We start from the raw sequence: 24,405 nt of genomic DNA, 5'->3' as shown, positions 1-24,405 counted from the left end.
AAGCTTCCCACAATAAGTAGGGAGAATTTTGGCCCATTCCTACTGACAGAGCTGGTGTAACTGAGTCAGATTTGTCAGCCTCCTTACTCGCAGATGTTTTTTCCAGTTCTGCCCACACATTTTCTATAGGATTGAGGTCAGGGCTTTGTGATGACCACTCCAATACCTTGACTTTGTTGTCCTTAAGCCATTTTGCCACAAATTTGGAAGTATGCTTGCATAGACCCATTTGCGAACAAGCTTTAACTTCCTGACTGTCTTGAGATGTTGTTTCAATATATCTACATTATTTTCCTTCCTCATGACGCCATCTATTTTGTGACGTGCACCAGTTCCTCCTGCAGCAAAGCACTCCCACAACATGATGCTGCCACAACCCATGCTTCACAGTTGGGATGGTGTTCTATTGCTTGCAAGCCTCCCCCTTTTTCCTCCAAACATAACAATGGTCATTATGGCCAAACAGTTCTATTTTTGTTTCATCAGACCAGAGAACATTTCTCCAAGAAGTACGATCTTTGTCCCCATATGCAGTTGCAAACAGTAGTCTGGCTTTTTAATGGAGGTTTTGGAGCAGTGGCTTCTTCCTTGCTGAGTGGCCTTTCAGGTTATGTCGATATAGGACTCGCTTTACTGTGGATATAGATAGATACTTTGTACCCGTTTCCTCCAGAATCTTCACATGGTCCTTTGCTGTTGTTCTGGGATTGATTTGCACTTTTCACACCAAAGTACGTTCATCTCTAGGAGACCGAAATTGCAAGGATGAACCAGACTTGTGGAGGTCTACCATTTTTTTCTGAGGTCTTTTTATTTAACCAGGCAAGTCGGTTAAGAACAAGTTCTTATTTTCAATGATGGCCTAGGAACAGTGGGTTAACTGCCTTGTTCAGGGGCAGAACGACAGATTTGTACAGCTTGGGGATTCAAACTTGCAACCTTTCGGTTACTTTTCCAATGCTTTAACCACTAGGCTACGCTGCCACCTATGGGACAGCCAGAGATCGAATTTGAATATTGAGACAATGTTGCAAATGTCGGAGAGACAGACAGCAAGGTTTATACAAATCTCTGCTGTTGAAAACTAAATGTTAGTCTCAAATGTGAGAATGTCTAGATGCTTTTTGTAGTGAAGATCAAGTTTACAAATTGCCTGGCTGGGCTGATGAGACAGTGGATTGCGCAGTCTGATGGAACAGATTAAATAGACATTTTAATGTCGTAGATTTAGCCGGTGGTAACTTGTGGAATAGACACTGGCTGGACACTGGCTAGCTACTTCTGTAGATGTTGAACACATTTCTACCTGCAAATAAACACATTTCTAGTGGCAAATGTGATACATTTTAGCCATGGTATGAACGGGACAATCAACTCAGGGCTGTATGCATTCTCTGGAAAATAATAATCTCTTTAATAATGTAATTCATTATTTTCCATAGAACGCATAGCCCCTCGTTGATTATCCCTTAACATAAAGCAACATAACTTGTATAACCTAAACCAGCTGGAGACTTTGAGTAGGGCTGCAAAATTCCTGGAACTTTCAATAAATTCCCTGGTTTTCCAGAAAACCTGCTTGGAGGATTCCAGACATTTTGCTTATTCCCTCCTGATTCCACTAATCCTCCAACCCAACCGGGATTTTGGGATTTGGATACCCAAGGCCGTTGCTGTAAATAAGAATGTGTTCTCAGTCAACTTACCTGGTAAAATAACGGATTAAAAAAAAAGATATATAAATCATTTATATATAATTTATTGAACGTTCCAGGAATTGAGACAGCTAGCCACCTATCCTCTTCAACAATTAAACATTGTGATTTAACTCTCTGAATTCAGAGAATTGCCAGGAGAGCATAATACAGTATATCCACCACTGCATATAGCTACCACTATTCTCAATGTCTAGTAAACTTCTCTGTAAGAAATCCCTCCACTCGGCTGCCTCCAAAGCTGGAATGTAAGAGGTTAAGATCCTATGCTAGCTATATTGCTTTATGCCATGATGAGGTTTGTGTAATTCCCAAAGCTCAATAGAACATAGAATAATAATGGTAAAGACGATTAGCTGTGGATAAAGAAGGGAATAGAAGTGCCTGAGTGGGTGGGTGGGGAGTGCCCTGAGTGGACCATGGACAAACCTGACTGACCCATTAAGTGACCAAGCTGGCAAACCAGACGGGTAGAGATTCATCCACTTTATTTATTTTTCCTTCAAGTTTTTTATTTTATTTTACAGTTGATCCACTTTCAACTGGATTGCTGTCTGGAGTCCATTTCTACCCCTCTGCTTCAATGACATCATAAGATGTATTTTTTGGGGGGCTCTGTGTGTCAGTCGCTGTGACTTATTGGGACCAAGTAACCATCTAGCACTGTGTTTGTGGTAATGAAGGGCTTGTGGTCATGAAGAGTTATGAAGAAAAGTACTTGCCTGTTTGGATATCTTCCCGTCTTTGGTTGGTAGGAACAATTGTTTATGGTGTTATGTATTGTGCGCAAAGTGGTTGTGGCAATGAACTGTTGTTGGCAAGACTGATTTATCATTGGTTCCAATAGCTCTGGGAGTGAAAGAGTAAGTATTTTGTTTGCAAATTAATTCCCTGTGTGGGCTTACTAAGCATGGTCTTTTTATTTTTACAGTATTTGAGAATGAAGTAGGAGGATAATTTCTTGAAGGGTGACAAGTGTTACACTGATTACAAAGTGCATTTTCCCTTTCTACCAGAAACACTCAACTGTTTTTGATTAAGGCCCCATGCATTTTTCAATCTATTCAGCCTGATAGTCACAACCACACTCAGACAGTTACCATAAACACCCGCACCAGTAGAAATCCACTAGCCTTCGAGCTGAACGATGATGGCCAGAGCTTACTCATGATGTTGCACGACGATTTAAGTCAATACGTCATTGTTTTTGTCAAAGTATGATATATTTGGGCTTGAAGTGACTAATCTGAACTGCCCACTTTGTGCAAATCCATATGAATGTGGTGTGGATATGACATACAAATTATTTTCAGCTTATGTTTTGTTTCAGGGCTGTGTTTCCTTTGAATGTTAGCACCCACCAGAATGGTTTTGTTTATTAATCAAAAACAGCTGCAAAGTTATTCCTCTTTGTGACAGATGAGCCAAACAGCCTTGTTGCCACCTGAGCAATTGAGCAAATTCAAATGATGGGGGTAAACTTGTTTTTGCAGCTCCTTTTTTTAACCAGTAAATTGTATTTTTATTTAATTTAACTAGGCAAGTGAGTTGAGAACAAATTCTTATTTACAATGATGGCCTACCAAAAGGCCTCCTGCGGGGATGAGGGGCTGAGATAAAATATGGGATAAACGCACATCACGACGAGAGACCGAAGACGACAACAGCATGACAGCAACACATGACAACACAGCATGGTAGAAACTCATGACAACAACATGGCAGCAGCACAACATGGTACAAATATTATTGGACACAGACAACAGCACAAGGGCAAAAAAGTTGAGACCACAATACATCACGCAAAGCAGCCACAACTGTCAGTAAGAATGTCCATGATTGAGTCTTTGAATGAAGAGATGGAGAACTGTCCGCTTAGTTATTTTTTTGCAGCTCGTTCCAGTCACTAGCTGCAGCGAACTGAAATGAGGAGTGATCCATGGATGTGTGTGCTTGTATGTGGAGGATGAGGGCTGCAGTAGGTCTCAGATAGGAAGTGAGGCCTAAGAGGGTTTTATAAATAAGCATCAACCAGTGGGTCACACACAGTGATGTGTCCTATAAGGAGCATTGGTGGCAAATCTGATGGCCGAATGGTAAAGAACATCTAGCTACTCGAGAGCACCCTTATCTGTCAATCTATAAATTACGTCTCCATAATCTAGCATGGGTAGGATTGTTATCTGAATCAGGGTTAGTTTGGCAGCTGGGGCAAAAGAGGAGCGATTACAGTAGAGGAAACCAAATCTAGATTGATCCTTAGCCTGCAGCTTTGATATGTACTGAGAGAACGACAGTGTACCATCTAGCCATACTCCTAAGTACTTGTATGACTACCTCAAGCTCTAAACCCTCAGAAGTAGTAATCACACCCGTGGAGAGAGGGGCATTCTTCTTACCAAACCACACAACCTTTGTTTTGGAGGTGTTCAGAACAAGGTTATGGGCAGAGAAACTTGTTGGACACTAAGAAAGCTTTGTTCTAGAGTGTTTAACACAAAATCCGGAGAGGGGCCAGCTGTGTATAAGACTATCATCTGCATTTAAATGGATGAGAGCTTCCTACTGCCTGAGCTATGTTGATGTAAATTGAGAAGAGCGTGGGGCCTTGGGGTACTCCCTTGGTGACATGGCAGTGGCTGAGGCAGCAGATGTAAGGACTTTATACACTGCACTCTTTGAGAGAGAGAGTTAGCAAACCAGGCCAAAGACCTCTGACACCAATACTCCTTAGCCGGCCCACAAGAATAGAGTGGTCTACCGTATCAAAAGCTTTGGCCAGGTCAATAAAAATAGCAGCACAACATTGCTTAGAATCAAGGGCAATGGTGACATCATTTAGGACCATGCAGTGACACATCCATAACCTGAGTGGAATCCAGATTGCATACCAGAGAGAATACTATTGACATCAACAAAACCAATCAGAAAGTTATTGACTAGTTTTTCCAACACTTTTGATATACAGGGCAAAATAGAAATTGGTCTCTAACAGTTAGGATCATCTTGATCAAATAATCCATTGGATAATTTGACAATTTTCACATTTTTTTTTAGCTAGTCTGTATTAAGAGTATAATTGTGACATGATAGCATTTTGCAGACCCGCTTCCCCTGTCGCCCCAAAATGAATGGTTTTGACCACTAAAGTTTTGCTACACTGCTTTGATTTGTCTTCAGATAATGAAACGCACGTGTGAAGGAAATTCGAGGAACTTGTAGTTGCATGTAATTTGCAGTGTTAATGATCATGAGCAAAGTCATTGTAGCCGATCTTTTCACTTCCCCTGTGAAAACCATGAGCATAGGCTGACTTGGCATTGCTGTACCTCAGCCTGCCAGCAGCCTACCTACCAAAGGATGCACGTGCCCATTTACAGTTGTGGCAAAATGTTTTGAGAATGACACAAATATTAATTTCCACAAAGTTTGCTGCTTTAGATATTTTTGTCAGATGTTACTATGGAATACTGAACTATAATTACAATCAGTTCATAAGTGGCAAAGGCTTTTCATGACAATTACATGAAGTTGATGCAAAGAGTCAGTATTTGCAGTGTTGACCCTTCTTTTTCAAGACCTCTGCAATCCGCCCTGGCATGCTGTCAATTCACTTCTGGGTCACATTGCAGCCCACCCGCCTCTTGAAGATTGACCACAAGTTCTCAATGGGATTAAGGTCTGGGGAGTTTCCTGGCCATGGACCCAAAATATCGATGTTTTGTTCCCCTAGCCACTTATCACTTTTGCCTTATGGCAAGGTGCTCCATCATGCTGGAAAAGGCATAGTTCGTCACCAAACTGTTCCTGGATGGTTGGGAGAAGTTGCTCTCGGAGGATGTGTTGGTACCATTCTTTATTTATTGCTGTGTTCTTAGGCAAAATTGTGAGTGAGCCCACTCCCTTTGCTGAGAAGCAACCCCACACATGAATGGTCTTAGGATGCTTTACTGTTGGCATGGCACAGGACTGATGGTAGCGCTAACCTTGTCTTCTCCGGACAAGCTTTTTTCCGGATGCCCAAACATTCAGAAAGGGGATACATCAAAGAAAATGACTTTACCCCTGTCCTCAGCAGTCCAATCCCTGTACCTTTTGCAGAATATCAGTCTGTCCCTGATGTTTTTCCTGGAGAGAAGTGGCTTCTTTGCTGCTCTTCTTGACACCAGGCCATCCTCCAAAAGTCTTCGCCTCACTGTGCGTGCAGATGCACTCACACCTGCCTGCTGCCATTCCTGAGCAAGCTCTGTACTGGTGATTCCCAGATCCTGCAGCTGAATCAACTTTAGGAGACGGTCCTGGCGCTTGCTGGACTTTCTTGGGCGCCCTAAAGCCTTCTTCACAACAATTGAACCGCTCTCCTTGAAGTTCTTGATGATCCGATAAATGGTTGATTTAGGTGCAATCTTACTGGCAGCAATATCCTTACCTGTGAAGCCCTTTATGTGCAAAGCAATGATGACGGCACGTGTTTCCTTGCAGGTAACCATGTTTGACAGAGGAAGAACAATTATTCCAAGCACCACCCTCCTTTTGAAGCTTCCAGTCTGTTATTCAAACTCAATCAGCATGACAGAGGGATCTCCAGCCTTGTCTTCGTCAACACTCACCTGTGTTAATGAGAGAATCACTGACATGTCAGCTGGTCCTTTTGTGGCAGGGCTGAAATGCAGAGGATTTTTTATTTTATTCAGTTCATTTGCATGGCAAATAGGGACTTGCAATTCATTGCAATTCATCTGATCACTCTTCATAACATTCTGGAGTATATGCAAATTGCGATCCTACAAACTGAGGCAGAAGACTGTCGTGTAAATGTCCTGTATTACTAAACATTGAGAGAGCAAACCACACACAACTCAGTTATTTTATCAAGTCCATCTTTAATTATATATGAGCTTCACCATAGCCCTGTGACTCTCAGATCAATTCAGTGTCTATAAATGAATTCTCTGAGTGCTTACAAAACAGTTCTTACTATCATTTATAGCCAAGACACACCCCTCTCAACTCACATGACGAATAACAGATCTTATGAACATTACACAAAGAACCTTTTACTTGAAAGAGGACTATCCCATAGCTAGATAGCATTAGCTATAAATTATAGTTCAGTTTGGTTTCCTAAACGAAGTTCTTATCTCATTGTTGGTACAACATAGTACCAAACCATTACCTCATCCAATGGCATATATCAATTGTCAATTCTAGATACTTCCATCTCAAATACAACCCCTCCTGGACAAGATCAGAAAAGACAGTGAGCCTCTTAGGTCATGTACTAGATCAAGATAAGGGCAACCTCAGAGGGGACATGTAATAGTTACAGACACATTCCCATAAGAAGACAAGCCTCCATTCTGTCCTCCCCTTCTGATATTCTTCATAGTGGTTCACATGGTTTAACAGATACATTGACATATGAAGACAAGCCTGACCTCTCCCCTCTCTGGGCCCCTAGTGACTAAGCCCTAGCAGAGAAGGGATAACTGCAAACTGCCAACAGTATTATCCAAAAGAAAACATCCTAATGACAAATATCTCACAAGCATTATTATGTAAATAAAACATCTTATTTATGAATGTTACCGAACTAATTCTGATTCTGCTACCACAAGACTGAAAATTAATATTTGTGTTATTCTCAAAACTTTTGGCCACGACTGGACTGTAGATTTTATCTTTCAATAGTTACCCATATTACTGGAGCCATCAGCTTATTCTTTTGAACTATTTCTATGGCTGATTCATGGCTGCAATTTATGGAAGATGCCAAAACTTTGGATTTGACAAGAGAGGGCAAAGTCAAAGAGAGGCTGGTGGTTTCCATTTGTGGCAAAGTTTTCAATAAGTCAATGCTTATGTCAAATCCATCTCCGGAACCAGTCATAGAGCAATCTGGCGAATGTTTTGAATATGGTGTAAAAAAAAAAATGTTTTAAAAACATTTTTTTTTACTAGGATTAAATGTCAGGAATTGTGAAAAACAGAGTTTAAACGTATTTGGTTAAGGTGTATGTACACTTCTGACTTTAACTGTATGTGTATGTATAATATAATTATTTTATATAAAACTTTGTTGAAAAGTGATATCCAAAGTATAAGTAAAGTTCCCCTCTCCCAACTCCAGGTGTGTTGGCCCAGATCCAGATGCCGCAGAGGACCATGGAAGTGATCGAGGGTCAGAAAGTGGTGCTGCAGGCCTGGTACAGCCCCAGCTCCATCACTGGCAAGAACACCGTTCTCTGGAACTTTGTGGCCAATAACACCCAACTGGTGAGTCTGTTTTAGGATCTGTTTTGTTGTGTGGTGGTGCCTCTAGCATCTATGCTGATCCTCTGACGATTTAAGGGCTGTCATCACTTGAGATGCGTACAGTAACTTGAACTTTTGCACCAAACATTAAGGCAAAGGCATATTTGCTGTGACTTAAGTCTACAATAAAAGTTACTTGCATTAGCTCTGCATACCAGTTACATACTTCCTTGTCAGAAGTACTTTGTACATGGAAAGGTTTTTTGGTGGAAAAATTAATATTGCCTTTTTTTTTTTTACATCGATTTGAAATTATGAATGTATTCTAATTTGTTAGGTTTTGTTTTAATGTTAAACTGACTTCTGTGATACTTCACATCATTTGTCTGAGTATTCAGGAAAAATATGTTTATGTTCTGTGCATTTCTTGCTCAAAAGCTTCCACTGAAAATCTGACTTGCTTGGCCATCTGTGGCTGTAACGTGGAGGATTATTATCATGAAGGATGTTTGACTGCTGTTATACTGTTAATCTGGCAAAGCTCTTCCTTTGGAAACCCTCCTAAATGAATCAAATAAAAGGCTTAACACTCCATCTATCCACTGTATTTTACCCTTGCTTGAAAATGCATAAATATAAATGTAACATTTCTGAAAATTAGACCATCAAGTGACACAATGCTAAACCACTGAACAGAGTTGGGATTTTGGGGTTAGGTTGGGTTTAACCCTTGACAAAACAAAAACAAATTAAGTGGGCAGTGGGCCATAACTGTCTCATCTGACTTGTTCCCCAATCAGACAATGTTATCTAATGACCTATATTCTGTATGTTTGCTTATTCCAGATTATCCTACCATAGTATACAGACGGACCAAGTCCCAAAGGGGATCAAACAAACACAAAAAGTCCACTACAGTAGCATTCACCAGCAGTTGATTGGGAGATTGCAGTTGTTGGCCTTGAGATGGCAAGCTGCTTTGGCTAAAGGCCCAGTCATGGGGTGGTAGTCTGACATAACCAGAGAACCCTTATCTCAACTCTGAATCGGCCCGTTAGTCTTTAGCTCCAAAGGATAATTCTGTTTCACTTGTTTGCATAAAGGTCTATATGATTTGAAAGAATGTGGTTTTCTTCTAATATTTTTGTCATATTTTAAAGTACTCTAATTATATTCCTACTCAATGCCCTTTTCATGGCTCTCTTAAGAACATAACATCAGCTAAGATAACATCTTGGTAATGGCAGATGGTGTAAAATTAAAAGGACAGGATTTCCGAGGGAGCTTTGCAACAATCTTCATGACTCTTGTCCCCACCATCAACCCCACACAGATCATCTCGTACACCCCAGACTCGATCAGTTTTGGCAGCCCCCAGTTCGGGGAGCGTGTGGGCTTCACGGCCACCATGCCCTCGGCCAACCTGTCCCTGTACATCAACAACACGCAAGAGTCGGACTCAGGACGCTACCTCTGCCAGGTCATCATCCCCGGGGCCCAGGGCCTGACTGGTGAACTTAGCCTCAACGTCAATGGTAAGGACAAGGAGACCCCTTATGTAGTTCATGTAGTCATACAGCATGCCATCTGTGTATTCTTTATAAGAGCTGTTTATGTAGAATGAGGCAATCATGTACATACAGTGCATTCTGAAAGTATTCAGACCGTTGTACTTTTTCTGCATTTTGTTACGTTACAGCCTTATTCTAAAAATGATTAAATAAAAACACCAATCTACACACAATACCCCATAATGACATAGCAAAAACATTTTTGGGGGACTTTTTTGCGAAATATGTAAATGTAATATTTCACTAGGTATTCAGACCCTTTACTCAGTACTTTGTTGAAGCACCTTACAGTAACGATTACAGCCTTGAGTATGACACTACAAGCTTGGCACACCTGTATTTGGGGAGTTTCTCCCATTCTTCTCTGCACATCCTCTCAAGCTCTGTCAGGTTGAATGAGGAGCGTCGCTGCACAGCTATTTTCAGGTCTCTCCAAAGATGTTCGATCAGGTTCTGTAAGAGAAGAATGCCAAAAACTCCCCAAATAGAGGTGTACCAAGCTTGTAGCATCATACCCAAGAAGACTTGTGGCTGTAATCGCTGCCAACGGGCTGGGCCACTCAAGGACATTCAGAGACTTGTCCCAAAGTTACTCCTGCATTGTCTTGGCTATGTGCTTAGGGTTGTTGTCCTGTTGGAAGGTGAACCGTCACGTCAGTCTGAGAACCTGCTCCAGAGTGCTCAGGACTTCATCAAGGATCCCTCTGTACTTTGCTCCGTTCATCTTTCTTTCTATCCTGATTAGTCTCCCAGTCCCTGCCACTGAAAAACATCCACTCAGGATGATGCATCCACCACCATGCTTCACCGTAGGGATGGTGCCAGGTTTCCTCCAGATGTGACGCTTGGAATTCAGGCCAAAGATTTCAATTTTGGTTTCATCAGACCAGAGAATCTTGTTTCTCATGGTCAGAGTATTTTAAGTGTATTTTGTCAAACTCGAACCAGGCTGTCGTACCTTTTACTGAAGAGTGTGTTCCCGCCTGGCCACTATACCATTATGACCTGATTTGGTGGAGTGCTGCAGAGATGGTTGTCCTTCTGGAAAGTTCTCCCATCTCCACAGAGAAACTCTGGAGCTCTGTCAGTCACCACCGGGTTCTTGGTCACCTCCCTGACCAAGGTCCTTCTCCCCCAATTGCTCAGTTTGGCCAGGCAGCCAGCTGTAGGAGTCTTGGTGGTTACAAGCTTCTTCCATTTAAGAATGATGGAGGGCACTTTGTTCTTGGACATTCAATGCTGCAGACATTTTATTGGTACCCTTCCCCAAATCGTTGCCTCTACACAATCCTGTCTCGGAGCTCTACAGACAATTCTTTAGACCTCATGGTGTGGTTTTTACTTTGACATGCACTGTCAACTGTGGGACCTTTATATAGACAGGTGTGTGCCTTTCCAAATCATGTCCAATCAATTGAATTTACCAAAGGTGGACTCCAAGTTTTAGAAACATCTCAAGAATGATCAATGGAAACAGGATGCACCTGAGCTCGATTTTGAGTTTCATAGCAGTGTCTGAATAATTACAGTACCAGTCAATAGTTTGGACACACCTACTCATTCAACGGTTTTTCTTTATTTTGACTAATTGTAGATTGTAGAATAATAGTGAAGACATCAAAACTATGAAATAACACATTTGGAATCATGTAGTAACCAAAATAAATTTGCAGACACTTTGCATTCTCTCAACCAGCTTATGCTTTTCCAACAGTCACAGAGTTCTCACAAATGTTAAGCACTTGTTGGCTGCTTTTCCTTCACTCTGCGGTCCATCTTATCCCAAACCATCTCAATTGGTTTGAGGTTGGGTGATTGTGGAGGCCAGGACATGTGATGCAGCACTCCATAACTCTCCTCCTTGGTCAAATAGCCCTTACTCAGCCTGGGGGTGTGTTTTGGGTCATTGTCCTGTTGATAAACAAATGATAGTCCCACTAACCGCAAACCAGATGGGATGGCGTGTTGCTGCAGAATGCTATGGTAGCCAAGTGGGCCTTGAATTCTAAATAAATCAGTGTCACCAGCAAAGCACAATTACACCTCCTTTCCCATGTTTCACGGTGGAAACCACACATGAGGAGAATATCTGTTAATATACTTAGCGTCTCACAAAGAAACGGCGGTTGGAAACAAAAATCTCAAATTTAGACTCATCAGACCGAAGGAGAGATTTCCACCGGTCTAATGTCCATTGCTCATGTTTCTTGGCCCAAGCAAGTCTCTTCTTATTATTGGTGTCCTTTTAGTAGTGGTTTCTTTGCAACAACCATGTAGGCCTGATTCACATGGTCTCCTCTGAACAGTTGATGTTGAGATGTGTCTGTTACTTGTACACTGGTAAGCATTTATTTGGGCTGCAATTTCTGAGGCTGTTAACTCTAATGAACTTATCCTCTGCAGCAGAGTTAACTCTGGGTCTTCCTTTCCTGTGGCGGTCCTCATGAGAGACAGTTTCATCATAGCACTTGATGTTTTTTTGCATCTGCACTTGAAGAAACTTTCAAAATTCTTGACATTTTCCTGATCGACTGACCTTCATGTCTTAAAGTAATGATGGACTGTCATTTCTCTTTGCTTATTTGAGCTGTTCTTGCCATAATATGGACTTGGTCTTTTACCAAATAGGTCTATCTTCTGTATACACCCTTCCTTGTCACAACACAACTGATTGGCTCAAACGCATTAAGAAGGAAAGCAATTCCGCAAATCAACTCAAGGCACACCTGCTAATTGAAATGCATTCCAGATGACTACCTAATGAAGCTGGTTGAGAGAATGCCAAGAGTGTGCAAAGATGGGTGGCTACTTAAGTATCTCAAATATAAAATATATTACCAACATGATTGGTTACTACATGATTCCATATGTGTTATTTCATAGTTTTGATGTCTTCACTATTATTCTACAATGTAGACAATAGTAAAGCATAAAGAAAATTAGTAGTTGGAATGAGTAGGTGTGTCCAAATTTTGACCGGTATGTAAATTTACCGGTATATACATTTCTGGGTGGCTTTGCTTTGCGATTCTGTGTGTGTGTGTAGATTAGTGAGGAAATTAAAAACTTTAAAAAAATCAATTTTAGAATAAGGCTGTAACGAATGTGGAAGAGGTGCACGCACACTTCCAGATGTGCTATACTTGCAGTTATACCTACATATAGTACATGCGCACACACATGTTCCTGCATGTATCTTAATACAAAACTTTGTCAGTTTGCCACTACCCTAAATCCTAAACATTATTTTATATATTATTCAAATACTGTAACTCAGCATCTCATCACAAATGGTCAACTATCTATCTATTTAACCTCTCTCCTATGTCTCAGTCCCTCCTGCTGTCCCAGAGTGCTCTCTGTCAGGGAAGCCAGTTCTGAAGGGCAACGTCACACTGAGCTGCAAGTCCAAGTCAGGAAAGCCCATCCCAATGTATAAGTGGAAGAAGACCAGCCCCCCGTCCGAGGTCTTCTTCTCGCCCATGCTCAGTAAGTAACTACCTGCTGCCTGACATCTGGAACGTGGTGGTCTAGCTTTATTAACCAACATCCTAAGAATATTTGGGGGGTTACTATAAAATAGTGTATTTATTGTAGTTGTCCTATATTTCAACTAGAACGTGCTCTATTTCTACAATTTGATGAGATTTAGAACTTTGAGAGTACTGTAATAGTATGTAGTTCAGCCAAGTTATTGTAAGCACCTAATGTGAGTTGCTCTGGATTAGAAAAGTACTGTATATACAATAAGCAAATGTAAAAACAAAATGGTGCTGGATGAAATGGCAGCAGTTTTACGGGCGCCCAACCGATTGTGCTATTATGTGGGGTTTTCGCAACTTATTTTGTACATAATGTTTCTGCAACCGTATCTTATGGCAAAAAAAGGGCTTCTGGATATCAGGACAGTGATTACTCACCTCGGATTAGACTAAGATTTTTTTCTACAAGGACGAGGACAAAGAGCCGGATGCCTGGTCAGGACTCTGAGAAGGCGACTTGGAAAGCCGCCATTACTATCAATACTACTCGCAAACGTGCAATCATTGGACAATAAATTAGACGAGGTACGATCACGAATATCCTACCAACGGGACAACAAAAACTGTAATATCCTATGTTTCACGGAATCGTGGCTGAATGACGACATGGATATTCAGCTAGTGGGATATACACTGCACCGGCTAGATAGAACAGCACACTCTGGTAAGACGATAGGGGGCGGTCTGTGCATATTTCTAAACAACAGCTGGTGCATAAAATCTAAGGAACTCTCTAGATTTTGCTCACCTGAAGTAGAGAATATCGTGATAAATTGCAGGCCACACTACTTGCCTAGAGCATTTTCAGCCGTACTTTTTGTGGCTGTTGATTTACCACCACAGACGGATGCTGGCACTAAGACCACACTCAGTCAGCTGTCCAGTCGTGGCCAAAAGTTTTGAGAATGACACAAATATTAATTTTCACAGTCTGCTGCCTCAGTTTGTATGATGGCAATTTGCATATACTCCAGAAAGTTATGAAGACTGATCAGATGAATTGCAATTAATTGCAAAGTCACTCTTTGCCATGCAAATTAACTGAATCCCCCCAAAAAACATTTCCACTGCATTTCAGCCCTGCCACAAAAGGACCAGCTAACACCTGTGTTAACGAGAGAATCACTGACATGATGAGGCGAAGACTTTTGGAGGTTGGCCTGGTGTCAAGAAGAGCAGCCAAGAAGCCACTTCTCTCCAGGGACAGACTGATAAAACATCAGGGACAGACTGATATTCTGCAAAAGGTACAGGGATTGGACTGCTGAGGACTTGGGTAAAGTCATTTTCTCTGATGAATCCCCTTTCCAATTGTTTGGGGCATCTGGAAAAAAGCTTGTCAGGAAAAGACAAGGTGAGCGCTATCATCAGTCCTGTATCATGCCAACAGTAAAGCATCCTGAGACCATTCATGTGTGTGGTTGCTTCTCAGCCAAGGGATTGGGCTCACTCACAATTTTTCCTAAGAACACAGTCATAAATAATGGTTCCAACACATCCTCCGAGAGCATGGACAGGAAACTCCCCCGACTTTAATTCCATTGAAAACTTGTGGTCAATCCTCAAGAGGCGGGTGGACAAACAAAAACCCACAAATTCTGACAAACTCCGAGCATTGATTATGCAAGAATGGGCTGCTGTCAGTCAGGATGTGGCCCAGAAGTTAATTGACAGCATGCCAGGGCGGATTGCAGAGGTCTTGAAAAAGAAGGGTTAACACTGCAAATATTGACTCTTTGCATCAACTTCATGTAATTGTCAATAAAACCCTTTGACACTTGTAATTATACTTCAGTATTTCATAGCAACATCTGACAAAAATATCTAAAGACACTGAAGCAGCAAACTTTCTGGAAATTAATATTTGTGATTTCATCAACTTTTGGCCACGACTGTATAAGGAAATAAGCTAACGGGAAACCACTCACCCAGGGGCGGCGCTCCTAGTGGCCGGAGACTTTAATGCAGGGAAACTTAAATCAGTTCTACCAAATTTCTATCAACATGTTAAATGTGCAACCAGAGTGAAATAAATTCTAGATCACCTGTACTCCACACACAAAAACACGTACAAAGCTCTCCCTCATCCTCCATTTGGTTCATCCGACCACAACTCTATCCTCCTGATTCCTGCTTAGAAGCTCAAATTAAAGCAGGAAGCACCAGTGACTCGGTCTACAAAAAAGTAGTCAGATGAAGCCGATGCTAAACTACAGGAATATTTTGTTATCACAGACTGGAACATGTTCCGGGATACTTCCGATGGCATTGAGGAGTACACCACATCAGTCACTGGCTTTATCAATAAGTGCATCGAGGACGTCGTCCCCACAGTGACTGTACGTACATACCCCAACCAGAAGCCATGGATTACAGGCAACATTTGCACTGAGCTAAAGGGTAGAGCTGCCGCTTTCAAGGTGCAATACTCTAACCCGGAAGATTACAAGAAATCCTGCTATGCCCTGCGACAAACCATCAAACAGGCAAAGCGTCAATACAGGGCTAAGATTGAATCATACTACACCGGCTCCAACGCTTGTCTTATGTGGCAGGGCTTGCAAACTATAACAGATAACAAAGGGAAGCACAGCCGTGAGCTGCCTAGTGACACGAGCATACCAGACAAGCTAAATCACTTTTATGCTCGTTACGAGGCAAGTAACACTGAGGCATGCATGAGAGTATCGGCTGTTCAACTGTGATCAACTGTGATCACGTTCTCCGTAGCCGACACGAGTAAGACCTTTAAACAGACCAACATACACAAGGATGCGGGGCCAGACCGATTACCAGGACATGTGCTCCGGGCATGTGCTGACCAACTGGCAGGTTTCTCCACTGACATTTTCAACATGTCCGTAATTGAGTCTGTAATACCAACATGTTTCAAGCAGACCACCATAGTCCCTGTGACCAAGAACACAAAGGCAACATGCCTAAATGACTACAGACCGTAGCACTCACGTCCATAGCAATGAAGTGCTTTGAAAGGTTGGTAATGGCTCACATCAACACCATTATCCCAGAAACCCTAGACCCACCCTAATTTGCATACCACCCAAACAGATCCACAGATGATGCAATCTCTATTGCACTCCACACTGCCCTTTCCCACCCAGACAAAAGGAACACTTATGTGATAATGATGTTCATTGACTACAGCTCAGCGTTCAACACCCATAGTACCCTCAGCTCATCACTAAGCTAAGGATCCTGGGACTAAATACCTCCCTCTGCAACTGGATCCTGGACTTCCTGACGGGACGCCCACAGGTGTTGAGGGTAGGTAGTAACACATCTGCCACGCTGATCCTCAACACTGGAGCTCCACAGGGGTGCATGCTCAGTCCCCTCCTGTACTCCCTGTTCACCCACGACTGCATGGCCAGGCACGACTCCAACACCAAGTTTTTTTCAGATGACACAACAGTGGTAGGCCTGATCACCGACAACAACGAGACAGCCTGTAGGGAGAAGGTCAACCTGGCCAGGTGCCAAAATAACCACATATCCCTCACGCCCACATTCTCATCGACGGGGCTGTAGTGGAGCAGGTTGAGAGCTTCAAGTTCATTGGTGTCCACACCAACAACAAACTAGAATGGTTCAAACACACCAAGACAGTCGTGAAGAGGGCACGACAAATCCTATTCCCCCTCAGGAAACTAAAAAGATTTGGCATGGGTCCTGAGATCCTCAAAAGGTTCTACAGCTGCAACATTGAGAGCTGGTTGCAGCACTAGCCTTGTACGGCAATTGCTCGGCCTCTGACGGCAAGGTACTACAGAGGGTAGTGCGTACAGCCCAGTAAATCACTGGGGTTAACCTGCCTGCCATCCAGGACTTCTACACCAGGCGGTGTCAGAGGAAGGCCCTAAAAATTGTCAAAGACCCCAGTCACAGACTGTTCTCTCTACTACCGCATGGCAAGCTGTACCGTAGTGCCAAGTCTAGGACAAAAATGCTTCTCAACAGTTTTTACCCCCAAGCCAAAAGACTCCTGAACAGGTGGCTACCCAGACTATTTGCATTGTGTGCCCCCCCCAACCCTCTTTTTACGCTGCTGCTACTCTCTGTTTATCATATATGCATAGTCACATACATTAATGTACATACTACCTCAATTGGGCCGACCAACCAGTGCTCCCACACATTGGCTAACCGGGCGATCTGCGTTGTCCCACCCACCAACCCTTCTTTTTTTTTAAATTTGTTTTTAATATACAGCTACTCTCTGTGCATCATATATGCATAGTCACTTTAACCATATCTACATATATATACTACCTCAATCAGCCTGACTAACCGGTGTCTGTATGTAGCCTCACTACTGTATATAGCCTGCCTTTTTACTGTTTTATTTCTTTACTTACATATTGTTCACCTAACACCTTTTTTGTACTATTGGTTAGAACCTGTAAGTAAGCATTTCACTGTAAGGTATACACCTGTTGTATTCGGCGCACGTGACAAATAAACTTTGATTTAATGCCAAAGCAGAGGGTTTAACTTTGCCAGTGGCAAAGGGTTTTGGAAAGTGAAATGTGAATTGAGACAATCAGGTCTCACTTTACATGATGTGTCACAAATTTACAGGTGCTAGGTAATGACAATGTAACCACATCCAGTTATAACAATTGAGTTATTTCAATCTGTACTTAGTAATACACTACATGCGCATGTGGCTACCATTTATCTATGTGGATTTAAGGACACTTAATGTAAAATGGCACAGGCAATCAAAAGGATGGTGAATAAACATCTGAGTTTATTTTGGTATGCCTGTGTCATTGTTCTGTTCTGTTTTGGTTTTGACTTGGAGATTTAGCGGCTAATCTGTTTGGAACTAGATTAAAGCACAGATGAGGTTGAATCCTCATTTGACTCTGCTCAAATGCACTCGTTTGAACCTCTATTCCAAACTCATAGTCAGTGTTCCCATTGTTAGATAAATTATTTCCTCTCCTTTATGGTATGCAATAATTACATAGGTATCCCACATTGTTTGGTCCATTTTTATTTTCTGGTTAGTAGTGATTTAATGATGAGGAATTTCATATGACCAATGCACAGTGTCCATATAAGGACAGCCACAGTCTCAGCAGGACTGACAATGCTGTCCTAATATGGACACCGTATAAGTTTATATTTTTGTGTGTGTGTACGTTACAGATGAAAAAACGGGCACGCTGAAGCTGAGCAACTTGAGCAGCAGCATGTCGGGGAAGTACGTTTGTACAGCCAGCAACACAGCTGGCAATGACAGCTGCTACATCAACCTGGAGGTCATTACCTGTACGTACTGAAGTACCCACATGACACACTATATGATCAGAATGTAGAGAAATGTGCTTCCTAATATTGTTGACTCCTGTTATGTGAAATGGCTTAGAAAACCTGAGCATGTAGATATCCAGAGCAAGTCATTAAGAATGAATTTTAATCGGGACTGATGCACTGCCCTTCACTTAAATGTGCATTCCTCTAAAAAGGGTGTAATGCATGTTTCACGTGTATTTAAAAAATATATATATATAAGTTTTGTTGTTGAAATTCCTGCACTCATCTCTCTCTCTCATCTAGGACCCACTAAAGTTTATTTCTTAAAAAAGTGGTCTGATTTGACTCTAAATTAGATGCAATAAAGCTTTTTTTTAAAGGAAACATCAATTTGGTGGAAAAGGCCATCATGCAGGGATGCTGTTCTGTTAAATAAATTCATTGAAATTTAATGAGGTTTAATATACTTTTTTTGTATGTACGTTCTTTGTGTCTTTATGCTTCCACAAAGAAGTCAACTCTCTGCCTAGTCCTTTAAAAACACTGAACAGTCACAGGCTGCTGTTCTTGCACTGTTGGGGGAAGAAAGCTGAGTGGAGTTCATGTAAAAACAGAACTAATGTACAAAAACATGATGCTACCTTAGTTTTTAATTATTGTTTCAACCACAAAGGCTCTTGTTATTTACCCTGGAGAGTGAAGGTACTATTCTACAGATCTGTAGTGCAAATGTGTGTGTGTGTGTGTATCACCAGCAACTAACGCAGGGATGATTGCTGGAGCCACGGTGGGCTCTGTGTTGGTCTTCATATTCATCATCCTCTTCCTCATCTACCTTCTGAGGCGAAAGAGAGACTATGAAGAGGACCGGGCCAACGACATCAAGTTAGACTCCCTTTCACAATATTGCTGTGTTGCATGCGTTCATGTGCCCAAATGCATGTCAGCCAGTCTCTCACCCCTTCTCCCTCTCTCTTTCCCTCCTCTCTTTTTCCCCTCTTCATCCCCAGGGAGGACGCTCAGGCGCCCAAGCGCATCTCGTGGGCCAAGAGCGCCGGCTCAGGATCGGACGTGGTCTCCAAGAATGGCACACTCTCCTCCATCACCACCACTGCCAACAGGCCCCACCAGAGGGAGCCCTCGTCCCACCACCAGCACAACCACCACCTCCAGCATTATCCCCAACGCCCTCCCTCTGACACAGCCTCCATCATCACAGCCACAGGCAGCGTCTCTGGCTACTGCGCTGGACCACGCCATGGATCCTCCATCAAAGGCCACGCCGTGCCGGATTACGGCTACAACGTGGCTACACCCCTGCCCCGAGGTCAACCGGCTAATTCTGCAGCATCCAGTGCCAACGGTAGCCCCATGCCAAGAACCAAGCACCCACAGTCCTATATCCAGCCCCAGGCAGCACCTGCTTCCCCACGCCCACCACCTCTGCCCACCATTGTGACTGCGTCCAACATCTCCCGCATGGGAGGTGTGCCCATCATGGTGCCAGCTCAGAACCAGGCTGGTTCGCTGGTGTAACACCAGTCTGCTATGGTGCATTGTACCTTTACCCTTCAACGCTGTACTTACTCACATAGATTTTCAAAAGGAAAATATTCAACTGCCACTAAGATATGTCTAACTCGAGCATTAAAGCTTGAATTGGCCTTCGAGAAGCTGGGGCATTTGACCCGGTCAAAATGCAGTGAGATCATTAGTAAGACCTTAAAAGAGATGGACTGTGTTGCTACATAAGGCAGTTTTATTTAATTAAGTATATGGAAGTACTTTTATTTTTTTTTACACTTTTTATACTCAGTTTGTATGCGAAGGATGCATAGATCTGGATTTCATACATTTGTGCAGTATCTTTTTTTAAATTATTGTTGTACTATCAATCAATGTATTTTTTACAAAGTTTTCCAATGCAACTTTTTTCGAGATTGTATTTACTCGATCTACCACGTCCTATGAAGGCCATTCTATGACATCACTTTAAAAATGGGGACAAGATGTCATGATACCCACTGGTCAATGCGTGTGTCTTGCCTGTGTATTACAGCAAGAACAGTCAATGTGTGGATCCCACTGATGTTTTACTTTATGCATTTCGTGTAGATTTTATCGATATGACAACTGTAGATTAGGACCAAATAAAATACATATATGTTTAATTGTCACATAAACGGATAGGTGCAGTGAAATGTGTTTTACAGGGTCAGCAATAGTAGTACGGCACCCCTGGAGCAAATTAGGGTAATGTGCCTTGCTCAAGGGCACATTGACAGATGTTCACCTTGTTGGCTGGGGTATTCGAACGCTCTAAGCGCTAGGTTACCTGCCGCCCTGTGCTTCAAACCAAATTTGCATATATTATTATTTATATTCTCAAATATGGTGGACTACTGCTGAATACCTGTCTAGCCACATGCAATTAAGAAAGAAGAAAAGACTGGGCATACTAGAATGACATTTTCTGCAACATTTTCTAAATCCTAGGTAACCGTTACCTTTTCATGTACCTTGTATAAAACTTCATGCCGACGCTCTTTAGACACAGCGCTTAAAACATGACTATTTTACCGCATAGGAATAGCTTATAGTATAAAATACAATTTGACACCTTTTGTCAATTACATTTGAATTTATCGACTAAGATATATAACCACTATGGTTCCACCATTGAGTTGTAATGATTTTTGGTTGCTCTCCACAAGGAAATTGTAAATAAGATATTTACTATTTTTATTTCGATTGTACTTGAGGCTATTCGTTGAATCGTATGTGACGGACTGGATACAAAACCAAAGATGTTTCAACTTGTCAACATCCCAAACTGATGACCAATATATTAATGGATATAGGCCCAAAAGGTGTCACATAATGAGTCTAAGATGAGGCACTTGTGTTTCATACGAGACATAAAAAATTACAAAGTGATTTTGGCTATGTCACTGATCAAACTACCCTTGAGTCAATCTGGACTTCTTTGAAAGCATTTACTTTGGCAAAACTCTGTCCAATTTTTACCCTTAGTCTTGATTGCTCTATTCAGACATGTCTGTGTGTAGCAAGGTAATGGTGTTCTGCTAGGTTATGAACAAGATACTTGTAGCACACCCAAGAAACAAAGTGTGGCACACAAGACTACCCATTATATATGAAGTGGAGGTTTGTGTCCCTTTAAATCTGAGGACTGGTTCATATTAATGGTTTGTGTCCCTTTAAATCTGAGGACTGGTTCATATTAATGGTTTGTGTCCCTTTAAATCTGAGGACTGGTTCATATTAATGGTTTGTGTCCCTTTAAATCTGAGGACTGGTTCATATTAATGGTTTGTGTCCCTTTAAATCTGAGGACTGGTTCATATTAATGGTTTGTGTCCCTTTAAATCTGAGGACTGGTTCATATTAATGGTTTGTGTCCCTTTAAATCTGAGGACTGGTTCATATTAATGGTTTGTGTCCCTTTAAATCTGAGGACTGGTTCATATTAATGGTTTGTGTCCCTTTAAATCTGAGGACTGGTTCATATTAATGGTTTGTGTCCCTTTAAATCTGAGGACTGGTTCATATTAATGGTTTGTGTCCCTTTTAAAACTGAGGACTGGTTCATATTAATGGCTGGAGTTGAATAGAACAGCTTAAATGAAGCATATGGTTTTCCTTCTAAGCCTATCCTCAACTTCTATATCACTGGAGAATAGCTATTGCCAGTACACTGGAGCAGAGAGACACTGTTGGAGCTAGGAACACAAGCATTTCTCTACACCTGCAATAACATCTGATAAACATGTGTATGCGACCAATAAAATGTTATTTGATTTGATGAAAGAAATGTATGTGCACAGAAAAAATAAAATAAAATATGCGCACAGACCATTTTTGCTGTGTGGGAGACTAGCTCAGACTCTAAATAACATAGTTTGTGACATGCTTGTATGTGTAGTGGTATTCAATGGCAAATGCTTTTGCTGTTTTAAAGATGGAAAAATATGAAACAATATTCAAGACTGGCCTTTTGTGATACTGTAATGTATATGCATTATGTAACAGGGATAGAATTACAAAACAGGAACACAAAATGATAACATTGAATATCACGGAACATTAATAAATACTAGTAATCGATTAGTTCTAACTGATAATGTAAGAAGACACACTGATGGCTGCTGTGCTAATGTATGTATTTATGTTCAAACATAGACCACTATGTCGAGTGTTTAAGTTTCTTCAACTTGTATGTATATTGAAAATACTCTATCAATATTTTTAATAAAACGATGAATGGTTATAAAGGCGTATGATTTATTTTACCACCTGGAGAAAGCATTACACCTGTATGATCCAATAACCAATATCTCAGACCAGATGAGTAACAATGAAGGTGTGAAGGCCTGCAACATTATGGGCATTAACTTGTCATCTGTGCATGATTTTGTTCATGGAAAAAGAGAGAAAAGAAAAAGATTGTTTAGATATGTCCCCACCCTGTGGCCTAAATATAACATTGCAGTTCCTGCCGTCTATGGGTTGTGAAGATTATTGCATACAAAAATGGGGGAAAGACATGCAGTATATGGATTCCAAGATTAAGTGCGGAATTACAAGATATGAAAACGTACTGAAATGGATCCAAATATAACACTCAGGACCAGTTTTCTCAGCTGAAAGAGTTTTCTAGTCCAGAACTAATCTGTCTTGGAGACTGATCCTTCTCACTGGGCACACCAAGTCATTTCAATGTGGATATTTAGGTCATATTTGGTTGAGACATTTATCAATAACATTACAACCTATATTCACCCACTCAGAAATAAATCCAAAAGTTTGTTGAATTTTCAATGTGTTATAGCAATGCTTTCAACCATCTAGACGCAGAACTCAATTCCAATTGAAAAACAATGTCATAGTTTTGGTTTAGTTGTCACCCAAATGTCTATCACTGTGCCTTCAACCAATTTAAAGAACAGCAAAATTAAAATGGGAATACAATGTCCGATATGTTTATTTATGCAACAGATAAATGTGTTATCACTGTGCTTCATCAATTTACCTGCATTGCAGTTGAGATTACATGAAAGTACATGGTGCAAGTGCTCAATGACATTCTGCGCAGATTATTACCGCAATTGTGAAGTTCTCCACAAACCTGTGACCAGGGCCTGCGTTACGGGTGGGATTTAGGGGGCCTGGCTCGCCCTACCAAAACCTTGCCCGTCCAAATAAGGTACTCAAATGTTGATCATTTATTTGAGCGAGACACGTGCCGAACTCCCATCGTATATAGCGCAAGTGAACAGCAAACCTTGTTTCAAAAAACAAATAAAGCTACACCTCACGTAACTACGCCTCTACCCCATGTGACCTATTTGTTGTAAACACTCAAATGTATGTGTAGCTGATAGGTGCACACACACACTACATGTTCATGTTTTAAATGTACTGTATGTAAATTGTAAAGACTTTTGTCTGTAATGTCTTTTTTGGTATGTCGGACCCCTGTAAGACGAGCTGTCACCATTGGCGTCAGCTAATGGGGAACCTAATAAATCAAATCAAATCACATCAAACACATGGAAACCATGTGTTTGATACCATTCCATTTACTCCATTCCAGCCCTTATGTACTAGACACAACTCAAGTCAAGTCAGAAAGGCAGTGGAGTATTCGTGGATGCCAAGAGAAGCCAGGCTTCCCCCAAATCGAAGTCATTTTTGGTTGAGATGGAGATGTGAATCCAACACAATTTATACATTTGTAGACAAACTGAAATTAAAGCCATAGGCTAAGTCAGTGGCACAGATTGAACTATCCAAACAGAAGATACAGTATATCTCCTTCAAATGTTGATATTTGGTTGCGTTGACATCCAAACACCATTCAATGTCACTAAATATCATTACATTTGAAATCAACAAGCTTGAAACCCTAGGCCTATTGTATTGTCTATTTTTAGTTGAATTCTGGGTTGAATTTAAACAACTGTTGATGACTGCAAATGCAATATAGGCCTAAAAGCATAATTGATGATAAATGTC

General features: G+C 41.4%; 1 protein-coding gene across 1 annotated transcript in view; it reads left to right on the top strand.

The window, feature by feature from the left end:
* The window catches only part of esama (endothelial cell adhesion molecule a), a 66,241-nt gene extending 43,580 nt beyond the window's left edge, over positions 1 to 22,661 (top strand). The window contains exons 2-7 of the mRNA XM_031826772.1: positions 7,846 to 7,991; positions 9,304 to 9,505; positions 12,875 to 13,030; positions 18,259 to 18,381; positions 19,122 to 19,251; positions 19,377 to 22,661. Of these exons, the coding sequence (XP_031682632.1) occupies positions 7,846 to 7,991; positions 9,304 to 9,505; positions 12,875 to 13,030; positions 18,259 to 18,381; positions 19,122 to 19,251; positions 19,377 to 19,902 (1,283 nt within the window). The 3' untranslated portion in view covers positions 19,903 to 22,661. The remainder of the gene's footprint in view (positions 1 to 7,845; positions 7,992 to 9,303; positions 9,506 to 12,874; positions 13,031 to 18,258; positions 18,382 to 19,121; positions 19,252 to 19,376) is intronic.
* Positions 22,662 to 24,405: the final 1,744 nt, after the last annotated feature.

Source organism: Oncorhynchus kisutch, linkage group LG6 (assembly GCF_002021735.2).
Source record: "Oncorhynchus kisutch isolate 150728-3 linkage group LG6, Okis_V2, whole genome shotgun sequence".
NCBI classification, from domain to species: domain Eukaryota; kingdom Metazoa; phylum Chordata; class Actinopteri; order Salmoniformes; family Salmonidae; genus Oncorhynchus; species Oncorhynchus kisutch.
This window is presented reverse-complemented; position numbering and strand designations above follow the sequence as displayed.